Source organism: Xyrauchen texanus, chromosome 24 (assembly GCF_025860055.1).
Source record: "Xyrauchen texanus isolate HMW12.3.18 chromosome 24, RBS_HiC_50CHRs, whole genome shotgun sequence".
NCBI lineage: Eukaryota > Metazoa > Chordata > Actinopteri > Cypriniformes > Catostomidae > Xyrauchen > Xyrauchen texanus.
The window spans coordinates 8,886,571-8,899,109 of record NC_068299.1 but is presented as its reverse complement, the minus strand read 5'-3'; the positions used below and the strand labels follow the sequence as shown (position 1 = coordinate 8,899,109).

Sequence of the window (12,539 nt, the reverse complement as noted above, 5' to 3'; positions counted from 1 at the left end):
TATAAGGATTTGCTATTCCAAAACAAGTGCTGCAACATGTTACACCATGTCCTAACCAGGCACGGCACCAATAGCTGTAGGCGAGTAAACGATGACAACATTTTTTGGGGGGACTATCCCTTTAAAACACCTCACCAACGTTCCTCATAAAGAATGATCGACTCTTATTCATTGAATGGGTGATAAAGAATGGCAGTCTTACCTTCAGGAGCATCAGCGTCACATATCTTCGTGATGGCAGTGGTGTGATTGTCAGCTGTGGGCAGTGGGATCTGGAGAGATACAAACTCATTATAAGACCAATCTGACCATTGGAATCAAACTCTAAATGCATGCAGGTTGAGTAACTGATACTCAGTGTGATGGCAGATTTTACGTATTTACCTAATTACTCGCTAGAGTCTAAGAACTACAGCATTATGTTTCTAGAACCATCGGCTACACTTTATTTAACAGTGTTCTTCTTACAGTGTAATTACACAAGTAAGTACAAAGCAATATTAATTAACAACATGTACAGGTTTAGGTGTAGGGTCTGATTTAGGGTTAGGTGCTTGTAACTCTGCATAATTTACTGTTATCACTATAGTCTATACATGTAATATGCGTAACAAGAAACTGTCAAAATAAAGTGTTACCGAACCATATTCTTTTACAAGAATATTTAAAGCAAATATTCTGATTGAGTCATTCTGCATAATTTCATTTGACACTTACGAATTATATGAAGCAGACTGATTGATATGCTTGTAGGGTAATTACATTATGGGAATGTGCTCAGAAATTAAATTACAGCTTCAATTACATATTACCTCTACTTCAGATAATGCGTTTTTGTTTATGCTAGATGAGAAGAAATTATTAAGCCTCATGTGGTTTCGGGTCACATAATTTTTTCCTGGGTTATATTTAAGTTACATGAACTAATTGGGTTAATTAAATTATGAGAATATGTTTTATGAGTAAAATTATGCTTAATGTGAAAAAAAATAAAACATAATATTTTTCATTAAAGTCTCAGAATTTTTACAGACTTGTCTCATGAACAATACGTGTTAAAGGAATCAGACCTTTGTAGTTCCAAATATAACAAAGAAAAAATAAAAGTAATCCATATAAATCCAGTGTTTATATCCATATCTTCAGAAGCAATCTAATGTGGGTGATAAACAACACAATATTTAAGTACATTTTTTACTCTAAATCTCCACTTTAACTTTCACTTTCAGATGTGTAAGTGAAACTAAACAGGCTCTACTTGTGACTTTCAGATGTAAAAGTGAAAGTGGAAATTTAGAGTAAAAAAGGGACTTCAATTTTGACCTGTTTCTCACCCACGACTATAATATTTTTTGGACCTACAGAGCTAAAATTTTCATTTGTGTTCTGCAAAAGAAAAAAGTCATACACATCTGGGATTGCATAAGGGTGAGTAAATGATAAAATAATTCTCCTTTTTGGGTGAATTATCCTTTTAAAATTAGATGGAGGTTTAAATGAGTTAATAGTACCTTTCTAACCTAAAACTTTAACCTTAACTTAACAAATAGTGATCTAAAATAAAATGAGTGTTACACAAAACAGACAACCTTACACTAAACCAATGCCTTAACCTAGAATATAGTGTCCAAAAATAAAACAAGAAATGAAAAGCATTTTCTGAAGCAAGCAAGTAATTTTATGTCGCTTCTAGGACACTATTGCCTCACGTGCCAGCTTGCATGCTTGACTGGGCTTGAACCACGGTCTTCCGAGTTCAAAGTTCAACACTGCATCATGTGAGGTACCGCAGAAGCTAATCATGATGGTATAATATATGTAGGTCTACAATCTGTATGTTTTTCGTCTTGGATGTCATCTTATTTATTGTCTACGATAGACAAACACTTTTAGATATTGGTTCTTTAATCAATAACCGAAAACCAGAATTTGAATTCCTCAATGCTGACCTGCTGTTTTCAAACACAACAGCGGAGCCCTTTGTCTGGGCCGCCCAGTCACGGAAGCATAGCCGGAAAAGGGGAAGGAGAGCTGGCACCTTCATCAGACTAAGACACTGCGCAAATCGACCACCGCTACCCAGCATTCTAATGGCAAACATTCAGTCTCTGGACAACAAGCTCTGCGAGCAGAGAGTGCAGATCTCTTTCCAATGAGTGACAAGGGACTGCTGCATTATCTGCCTCACAGAAACTTTGATGTCTGCGGAGGTTCCAGACTTAGCCATCAATCCTCGTCCTTGTGCACTTTATATTGTATATTATCCATTAATTAGTACTGTCTAAGTATATATCTGTGTATATTGTATATGTATATAATGTTCATACTGTACAAGTGTCTATTGTTTATTTTGTGGTCTGATATTTGTCTGATATCCACACTGCATAGTTGGTGAGCATCCACTCAACATTTTCCCATCTGTACACTCATGGATATGGTGTTGTCACAATAAAGGGATTTGATTTGAGGTCAGTCTGTAATACAAGCATTAACATTGATAATTTTGTTAATGTGTTACAGTAAAACCATTTTGATATCATAACTTCGCAGTGTAAGTAATAATGTGAAAAATAAGTGTTTATAAAGTCATAATCAGCCATTGTCCTCATGATTTGTGTGAAAATAAAACAAGACTACCGGTTCAGCGTCTGCCATGTGAAGTCGCAAGGTCGGGAGCTCTGCAAATCATTTTGTTTATAATTCACTTTTGCATTCATTACAACACAATTGTACTCACTCTTTCACATACACAGCACTTTTTAAACAGTTCTGATGGATTGTTCTGCTTATCATTGCATTTAAAATGTCAAATAACACTCAAAGGTCAGCTAACGTTAAGTTGGAACATTCTATTGGAAAGGTGCACCCCTGCGCAACTGCTCATGAAGCCTTTTTATACATGCATTTAGGCAGCAGGAATTGGCTTCTGACATCAGGAGACCCACCCTCCCGAATAAAATCAGGCATCAGCTCAATTCTAATTCTACTAGATTTGAAAGAGGTGCTGAGATTGGAGGGCCCTCCTGGTCTGTGTCTCAATCATTTCCTTCAGAGAATCGAGGTTACAATAGGTAACCGGTAATCTATTACAGCATACATTATTCATCCATCTCCAAAATCAAACTTATTGCCCCTAGAACAGCATGAGCCACATTGGGCCTGGTTACATCATGCCTGTAATACTTGACAAAAGTGTGAGAAGAGGCCCAGCTTGCAGCTGCACAGATATCCTCAACAGGAATACCTTTAAATAAGGCCCAGGATGATGCAACAGCCCTGGTGAAATGAGTTTTAAAAGGATGTGAAAGTTCTTTCCTTGCACAATGATATGCATGAGTACTGGCCTCGACTATACCGTGTGAAAGGCGCTGCTTAGATAAAGCTCGGCCTTTAACCGGCTCAGAAAAACATACAAACAATTGTTGATAAAGTCTAAAATCCTTAGTGTTGTGTCCTGTGTTAAACAGTAGAAGGCGCTCCTGGGGAGAAGAGAAGGGGGAGGAAAAAGAGGAGAAGGAGAGAACAATAAAGGGTAGTGAGTGAGGGTATGAGTTTGTGTTGTTACAGAAAATAAAGAAGAACTAAAAGGTACTTCTGCCTTGTCCTGCTTATTTAAGAATTATAGTTTCTCCACCCAACTCCTGGCAACCTTCCATACAACAATTGGCGGCGATGGCGAGTCTTCCCACACCAGCTCCATTTCTACCATCCGGCGATGCTCTGCCGATTCCGTTGTGCACGTGGGGAAAATTTTTTGAGAACTATATGCTGGCTAGACGGGCAGTCCTTCTTCACTGCTTGGGGTCAGAATGACAACGTATTTTCTACACACTGCGCGTTACAGGTACAACATGTGACGACGCTATGGCTGCTCTGGAACACCATTTCACCCCTAAAGTATATGTTGTTGTTGCCCATCAAAAGATCAGACAGAGAGCACAAAATGAGGGCGAAACTATCTCACGATATCTTACTGCATTGTGGGAATTGGCAAATAATTGTGCTTTTGGGACTGTTGAGGAGGAAATGATCAGGGATCAGCTTGTTGAAAAGGCTTATGCTACAGAAAAACTGCTCCTGGAACAGCCAGCTTCTCTGGATGCAGCTGTGACTATTGCTTGCCAGATTGAACAGGCTTTACACAATGCCACTGTACTTTGTGAGTCGGCTCCAATTCATGCAGTGAGTTCAAATACACATCATCATAAGCAGGGTAAACCTCAATATGTGGGAGATAAGTGCAAGCCGAGCACATCTACAAAAGTGCAACGTACTTGCTTCAGATGCCGTTCCACTCAGCACTTAGCGAATGCTTCAGACTGCCCAGCAGCTAAGGCGAAATGTAATACGTAAGGCAAAACAGGTCACTTCGCGAAAGTTTGCCATTCATCTACGCTATATAGTGAAGTTCTTCCTGAAGTAAAAATATGCCAAATGAACTCTGACAGTGCTGTTGACAGAATTACTTGCTCAGTACACATAGCAACAGATACAGGCCAGGCTGCTGAATCTGAATTCATAGTGGATACAACCGCTGCAATTTCTATTTTGCCAGAGACATTTTACAGGCGTAATTTCCCCACTGAGTGTGCCTCGCATTCGATTGGTTACATACATGCAAGGACACATCCCAGTACTTGGATGCTTAACAGCTAATGTTTCACTCAAGGGAGCTACTGCTACAGTTCCTTTCTATATTGTCAAACACGGCTCTGCTTTACTAGGTATGGATGTACTCAAAGCACTGAAATGCACGATTAACCATGACAATACACTTACCGTTCCTGTTTCCCCTACTCCAGTTTGTACTGTTGATACTACTGCGACAGTTGGATGCGTGAATGCCTTTGCGCATAGAGCTAAGATACGTACGGACATACTCCGATTCAGAAAAAACTCTGCAGACTTCCTTTCTCGTAGGCAGTGGTGGCTCAGTGGTTGAGGCTCAGGGTTACTGACCAGAAGGTTGGGGGTTCAAGCCCCAGCACCACCAAGATGCCACTGTTGGGCCCTTGAGCAAGGCACTTAACTCCAGGTTGCTCCGGGGGGATTGTCCCTGTAATAAGTGCACTGTAAGTCGCTTATTATAAGGAATTACAATCCTTTTTGCAACAAGGTATTATTGAGTGAGTAGATGCTTCCATCTGGGTCTCACCAATAGTAGTCACTGTGAAGAAAGGAGGCAAAATAAGACTGTGTATTGACCTGCGGGAGCCGAACAAAGCCCTAATTGTGGACAAACACCCTTTACCTCACATGGACGAACTGTTGAGTGAGTTACACGGTGCTGCATTCTTCTTGACAATTGATTTAACATGTGCTTACATCAGTTGCCTTTGCATGTCGAGAGCCATGATCTCACTGCGTTCATTAAGCATGATGGACTTTTTAGTTTCTGCCGAGTCCCATATGGTCTCGTGTCTGCCCCATCAGCATTCCCGAAAATGATGGAGACCATACTGATGAATGTGCCGGGCGTACAGAACTATTTAGATGACATTATAGTCTATGCTGCTTCTAAAACGTACCATGACAAAACCCTGGAGAGAGTCATTCAGAAACTAACTTTAGCTGGACTGTTACTGAATATGCAAAAATGCACTTTCAATCAGACATCTCTCAAATTCCCTGGCCATGTGATTTCCAAAGACGGAATCTTGCCTGATACAATGCACATTGAAGCAATAGTTGATGCTCCTGCCCCGCACGACTTACCGTTACTCCGTTCGTTCCTCTGCTTAATTTCCTAGTACAGTAAATTAATTCCAAACTTTGCCACTGTAGTTGAGCCAATGAGAGCTTTACTGAGAAATTCGATGGAATTACACTTCGAATGGACCGCTGAAGCAGACAAATGTTTTAGCAACCTGAAATCAGGGCTTGTGGACAGCCCAGTTCTATCTCTTTTTGATCCTTCTCTCCCAAGTATCGTTTCAACAGATGCGTCAGATTACGGACTTGGTGGAGTGCCGTCACAGATTCAGGAGGACGGCATAGAACGCACTGTTGCTTTTGCTTTACACACCCTCACAGCTGCAGAACGGAAGTATTCTACAGTAGAGAATGAGGCCTTAGCCTGTGTGTTCGCTATATAAAAATAGAGACTATACTTATGGAGATACCATTTTACATTACGCACTTATCATAAGGCTTTAACTACTCTGCTCGCCACAAAAGGACTTGGTCGTGCTGGAATGAGAGTGGCAGGGTGGTCGGCTATTGTGTTTCTCATATGACATTGTGTATCGGCCTGGTGCTCAAAATCAGGCTGCACAGTGTATATCAAGAATGCCTATACCAGTTCCTGCTAAACAAGAAGAAGAACCTGAGATGGTTGCTGCAGTCTTCTCTGGCCTGCATTCCTTATCCATGGAAGAATTTAAATCAGCTTTGGAAGCCTGTCCCGAAATTAACTTGCTTAAGACACAAATACAGGCCGGATGGCCTTGTGATAAGAAGGATATAAACCCGGCCTTAGCCCCTTTCTTCTGAGTTAGGGATGAATTGTCTGTACAGGATGGACTGATTAGAAGAGGTGAGCATCAGCCTCAATGTACCTGCTTCCCTGCGTGCCCCTCTTGTCAACCTAGTGCATGAAACTCATCAAGAACTAGTCAGAACTAAACAGAGACTTCGCGAATTGTACTGGTGGCCAAATATTGACACTTTAGTGCATGCTGTTATTGCTAACTGCTTGCCAAGCAAGTAAAATGACAAAACTGCTAAAACTGCACCTGCCCCTTTGCAACCTATAGACTTACCTGACGGTCCTTGGCAGAAACTTGGACTTGACATTGTCGGAACTTTTCAGAATGCCGCACCTGGATGTCGTTTTGCTATCTGCTTAGTGGACTACTATAGCAAGTGGCCAGAAGTGGCATTTGCTTCTCAAGTCACCACGGATGTGGTCGTTTCCGTTCTGCATTCCATTTTTGCTCGTGAAGGTAACCCTCTGTTTATTGTAACAGACAATGGTCCTCAATTTATTTCATCTGCCTTTGCTGAATTCCTGTCAGAAAGAGGCATCAAACAGTTGCACACAAGCGTGTACCACCCCCAGTGCAACGGTAAAGTTGAGCACTGGAATCGGGTACTGAAAGAATGTCTTTCAGTACCCGCTGAAGTAAAGGCCTTTGTTAAAAACAAACTACACTGACACCAGAATAAGAGCTAAACATACGTTCCACAATGAGGGAGATCTGGTGAGAGTCAGGAAACCAGAACATGTACCTAAGGGTAGTCCCAAATATACACAACCCTTGTCTGTTCGTCAAGAAATAGTACAAAATACTTACCTGCTGAGTGATGGGAAAAATGGAATGGAATGAGGCTTACTAAGTTCCCTCCTCAACAAAAAGATTTTCAGTACACAGTCACAAGAGCGTTCAGATGTAATCAGGAGTGAGAGATCGGCAAAACCACCTGAGTGGATGAAAGACTTTGTAAAGTAACTGAAACAAAATACAAAGTAGAAGTACACAGGTGAAACAACTTGGAAAATAAAGTGAAATAAGAACCATTGTAAACAAAATGGTTATTACACATATTGTGCCCTAGAATGCCCTAGTGCTTTGAATGGTTTCAAAAACATTTTGAGGTAAACCTACATCGCACATTTTATTCCTCTCAGGAGAAAGGCCCAAATGGCTGGGTCCGGGTGAAATATCGGGAGGCGTCAAGGTTCCCCCCTCAAGCATTCCGAATATTTCCTATGGCCATGGTCAACTGTACCACCACTTGGCCACCAAGATAATCATTAACCCTTCTTTGTGCACCCTTGCTATGATATGAGGAATGAGGTATACAGGAGCGAATGCGTAAAGTAGTACATTTGTTACTGGTGAGGCAGCGTATCTATACCCAAGGTAGAGCATGATGTCCATGAATGAAAGGTAGAAAGTGCTTTAGGGCAAAGTACACAGCGTGTAACTCCAGAAAATGTCTATGGTACTGACTCTGAAGAGTTGACCATGTGCTATTCGCTGCAAGCCCCTCCAGCAACACTTCACTAGCCGTGAGGGATGCATCTGTCATAAATATACTGCCCTGGCTAACAGAGCTGGATCCCTCCACACCTGAAGTGCTCAGAGACATGCACAAGAGATTAGAACAGTCTTGTTCCTGATCATGCACTGCTTTACATCCAGGTTCAAAGAATGTACCCATCTCTGATTGTTTCTTATAAATAAATGTCCCAGCGGAATGACTGCAATCATAGATGCCATCAGTCCAAGCAGACGCAGGCACAAACAAAAACGCATTTTCACTTTGAGATGAAAGCACAAGAGGCATTTGTGAAATGCCTTTGCCCTTCTGTCTGACACCTTTACTTTGAACGCAATGTAGGATTATCCATGAACAAAGCCATCAAATGAACACAAGACCACATTCCACAGATCAGAGAGATCCCCCACCGAGCCATTAGAGAGTCATAAAAAAACGAATCCATGGCACCTAAATTGCTGAAGGAGACCATCTCTCCCATACCTGCTTAATATCAAACTAGGGTTTGTAATGACAGAGCTGACCAATGAAGAAAACCATCCTTTGTTCCACAAACTTAAACCTTAACTCTGCGCCATATCAGGAAATGGAGAATCATGAAGACAGTCCCAAGGCCCGAAATCAACATAGTTGACATGGCTCAGTGGTTGAGGCTCAGGGTTTCTGACCAGAAGGTCAGGGGTTCAAGCCCCAGCACCACCAAGATGATGCCACTGTTGGGCCCTTGAGCAAGGCACTTAACTCCAGGTTGCTCCGGGGGGGATTGTCCCTGTAATAAGTGCACTGTAAGTCGATTTGGATAAAAGCGTCTGCCAAATGCATAAATGTAAATGTAAATGTAAACATGGACCTATCACAGTGACATTTGTTCCACTGAGGATAATCTAAAAAGGCTAGGTTTTGTACACATTGTGGGTCCATGCGGTCTCTCCTGAGCTAAGACAGAATGTCTTTGGAATGTGCAGATGGGGAGAGGAGGTGTCCCGGGGATTGTGACCTGTGATCACTTTTATAACTGACAAATAAATGATTATAGCCCATGTACCTTTTAAAATATGTGTAGTGATTTGTAATCACTTCTAACTAACAAATCAACAAGTATTATCCTTAATCTTGTATTATTCATCTCATTCTACTAAGAATGACAACTGTTCAAGGCTTAACCTGATAATATACCCTGACAATCAGGTTTCTCATAACATGTGATATATTATCCATGTTGTAAAACCAATGAAATAACCAGTATGACTTGTAACCAGGGATTTTCACATTTTGTTACGTGTAATATTCATGAAAGCATGTGATAATTAGTATGTAAATGCTTGCTTGTTTACGTAGAGAATGCTGATGACAACGTATGTCATGTCTGTTGCACTGTTTTCAAGATATAAAAGTTCACGAGTAAACATGCACTATTTTTGAGCGGGAGTTGAAAGGATCCTTCACAAAAAGGATCGTAAAAATACAGACTAGTTGACCACTAGTTGACTCTAAAAAGTCACTTCTGGTTGGCTCAGGACATCTTTGGGATGTGGCCAATTTCAGTTCAAATGTTTCCAAAACAGAAAGAACGCTTCTCTCTCTTAGAACCCTATCTTGGAATCCTCTCTTGGTCCTGTCTCTTAGTCTCCTCTCCTCTCTTGCTTCTTCCAGATCTGCTGTGCCATGTAGAGTCCAAGGAAAACTCGGAACACAAAGTCCTGAGGAAGCCTCTCACTCTCTGCTCTACGGTTCACACACCCAAAGGGAGTCATCCATTGAAACAACAGATATCCCGATCTAACAGAAGTCCAAAACATCGACGGAATGAACTTTCGACAATGAGCCATAGAACCAAGCAACACAAGGAAATGCAACGCAAGGAAAGAAACCACACGCAAGTACATCTCCAGGCCTTTGCTCAAAGTGCTGGTGTATTAGTTATATACTTTGGGTAATCCAACTGCAAATCGATTTAGACTCAAAGAAGGATAAATGGTTCTTAAGGCATTTTCAACAGACTCCATAAAGTTTATTTTCTCTGTATTGATCATTTACTTCACATTAGTCACTACTCACCAACCTGTTTCATGTTTTATGTGTTTGATTAGTTTATGTTTAGAACAGCAACAAAGATTTTCTGTATTCAAAGATAATTTGACTGTGGTATATTTTGATAAATAATCTCATCCCTGTTTTAAAAAAACTTTGCTTCAAAGCTATACCTAAATATGCGTGAATAATATTACTCCAATAGGTGAATTAATCATAATTCCCTTATTAAAGCTAATTCCTTAAAATAGACATTGTGAGCGGATACAACGAGAGGTTGCATTACGATTTTAATGGTGGAAAATTTTATTCAGATAAATAATCTAATTATTTTTCATTTATCTTGCTTATAATGGTTCTCGAACACGACTAATTCCATTATAAATTTCCTTAAATAATTATGTATAATAATGTTTACATTAATTCCTAGCTCACATATACTGTTCCTACTTATAATGGTGGAGGTACGTGGGCACTTTAGCCCATCCCGTGTACATTTATACTACCAAATTTCCTACCGCGACTTGAGTTCAAAGTGAGCCCCAGTAAATCTAAACTCTCAGTCGGAGTATATACACTTTTCTGATGGTTGATTATAAAGCCCAGAGACTGTAGGTGAGAAACAAACATTAACGTGTGTCCTCTCGCCTGTTGCCGCACATATTAGGTAATCATCTACAGTATATATGCCATGATTAGTCACAGTCAGGCCGAACGGCAGAACCAAAAATTCAAAGGCCTGGCCTTCGAAGGCAAAACAAAGGAACATCCTGTGTGGTTTGTGAATCAATACATGAAAATATGCATCTTTCATGTCTATTTTCATAAACCAATCTCTCCATTGTATTGATAGTAACAACTGACATGCGTCAGCAATATTTCTTCATTTAAGCGTTCATGGCCCTCAAATCCAGAATTTGACATAACCCTCATCTTTTTTGGGAACCAGAACCATTTTGACAGCAGAGAGACAATTTCGTCTCGTAGAACCTGCGCCAAACTCTCTATTACCCTCGACTGCAGCACACCCCGAAATGCTGACATGGTGGGCATTTCACAAATTGCAACCTGTATCCCCTCCCTACAGTGCCGAGCACCCATGGGCAGGTTACGCAAGCATGCCGCATCGGGAGTAAATGAGAAAGCGTCTCCACTGTCAGAGCAGCACATGGGCTCCTTATGCCCTATTGTGGACAAAACATTTTGGACTAAATCCAATAAAGATGTATTTCAATTCAAAAGAATTTGGAAATCCATGTCATGGACATCTGTGCAAAACACTGTTTTTGTTTTCAATGCTTGTGTTGCAAACATTAATTGGGGCAGTGATTGAACAGGGCTCTTGGCCTTTATTATTTTTGTGCATGCTAGAGTGCTTTTGTGACATGAACATAGAATTGACTGACGTGGGGCAGTGAGAACACACTGAGGGAATTTCTCTGATCTTTGCTGTTTTTAACAGAACCCTCACTACAAGTGGGGATAACTTTGAATGAGGGGAGGCAAGGCCAACTATCACTGGCCTCACTCCTCTTAGGGGATCGCAGGACAAGCAAGTAGCTACCCCTGCTTCTTTTTCACGGGGTGATTGTGTCCCTGAGGTCTCTCCGGTGCAGGAAGATGAGGTCTCCTCGCCCAAGCTCCTTGAGGGGCAGCAACATTAGGATCATTCACTACCGGTCAAAAGTTTTGAAACACATTCGTATTCTTTATTAAAAGGTTTTTTCACATTTTAGAACAATAGTAAAGTCATCAAAACTATGGAATAACATAAACTGAACTATAGGAATTATGTTGTGACTAAACAAATTCCAAAATAAATCAAAAGTGTGACAGATTTTAACAACTTCAAATAGGTCACCCATTGCCTAGAATATGCAGACATGTACTCTTGAAAGTTTCTCAATCAGCTTCTTGAAATATCAACATGGGATGCTTTTTAAACAGTATTGAATGAGTTCCTATCTATGTTGGGCACTTATTGGCTTCTTTATTATTTGGTCCAAGTCATCAATTTCAAAAACATGTTTTTTTTTTAATGAAATTTTGGTTTTATAATGAAATAAATTAATATGGTGGCACAATCATATTTTTGTCTTTCAAACATTTAAGCATATGCCTTCAGATCAAAAGATTTTTAAGATCATGAGAAACGTTTCAGTCAAGTGTTTAAAAACATTTGACCGGTAGTGTACACGGGTAGACAGGCTGTATGCTGAGGGTGTTTTGGAGGTGCCCAACGGGTTTGCTGAAGCACTGTGCGTGGCAGGGGGAAAGTGAGAAACAGCTGCTGGAGCCGGAGATTGTTTGCAGAGCAAAAGACAGCTAAAATCCTTTTTATCTTTCTTCTTAGACTCACAGCGAGCCTGCATAGCTATCACAGCTGAGCTGAAAAGTCAGTCAGGAGATACAGGAGAATCAAGGAACAATAGACAGTCCTTATCCATCGTCTAGGAGAGGTTAAGCCATAGATGGTGTTGAGATCCCATTGTAAACCCCATGGC

General features: G+C 40.7%; 1 protein-coding gene across 1 annotated transcript in view; it reads right to left on the bottom strand.

Annotated features, from left to right (window-relative positions):
• The window catches only part of lmbrd1 (LMBR1 domain containing 1), a 129,949-nt gene that overhangs the window by 30,589 nt on the left and 86,821 nt on the right, over positions 1–12,539 (bottom strand). Inside the window, exon 14 of the mRNA XM_052090213.1 lies at positions 203–272. Within this exon, the coding sequence (XP_051946173.1) occupies positions 203–272 (70 nt within the window). The remainder of the gene's footprint in view (positions 1–202; positions 273–12,539) is intronic.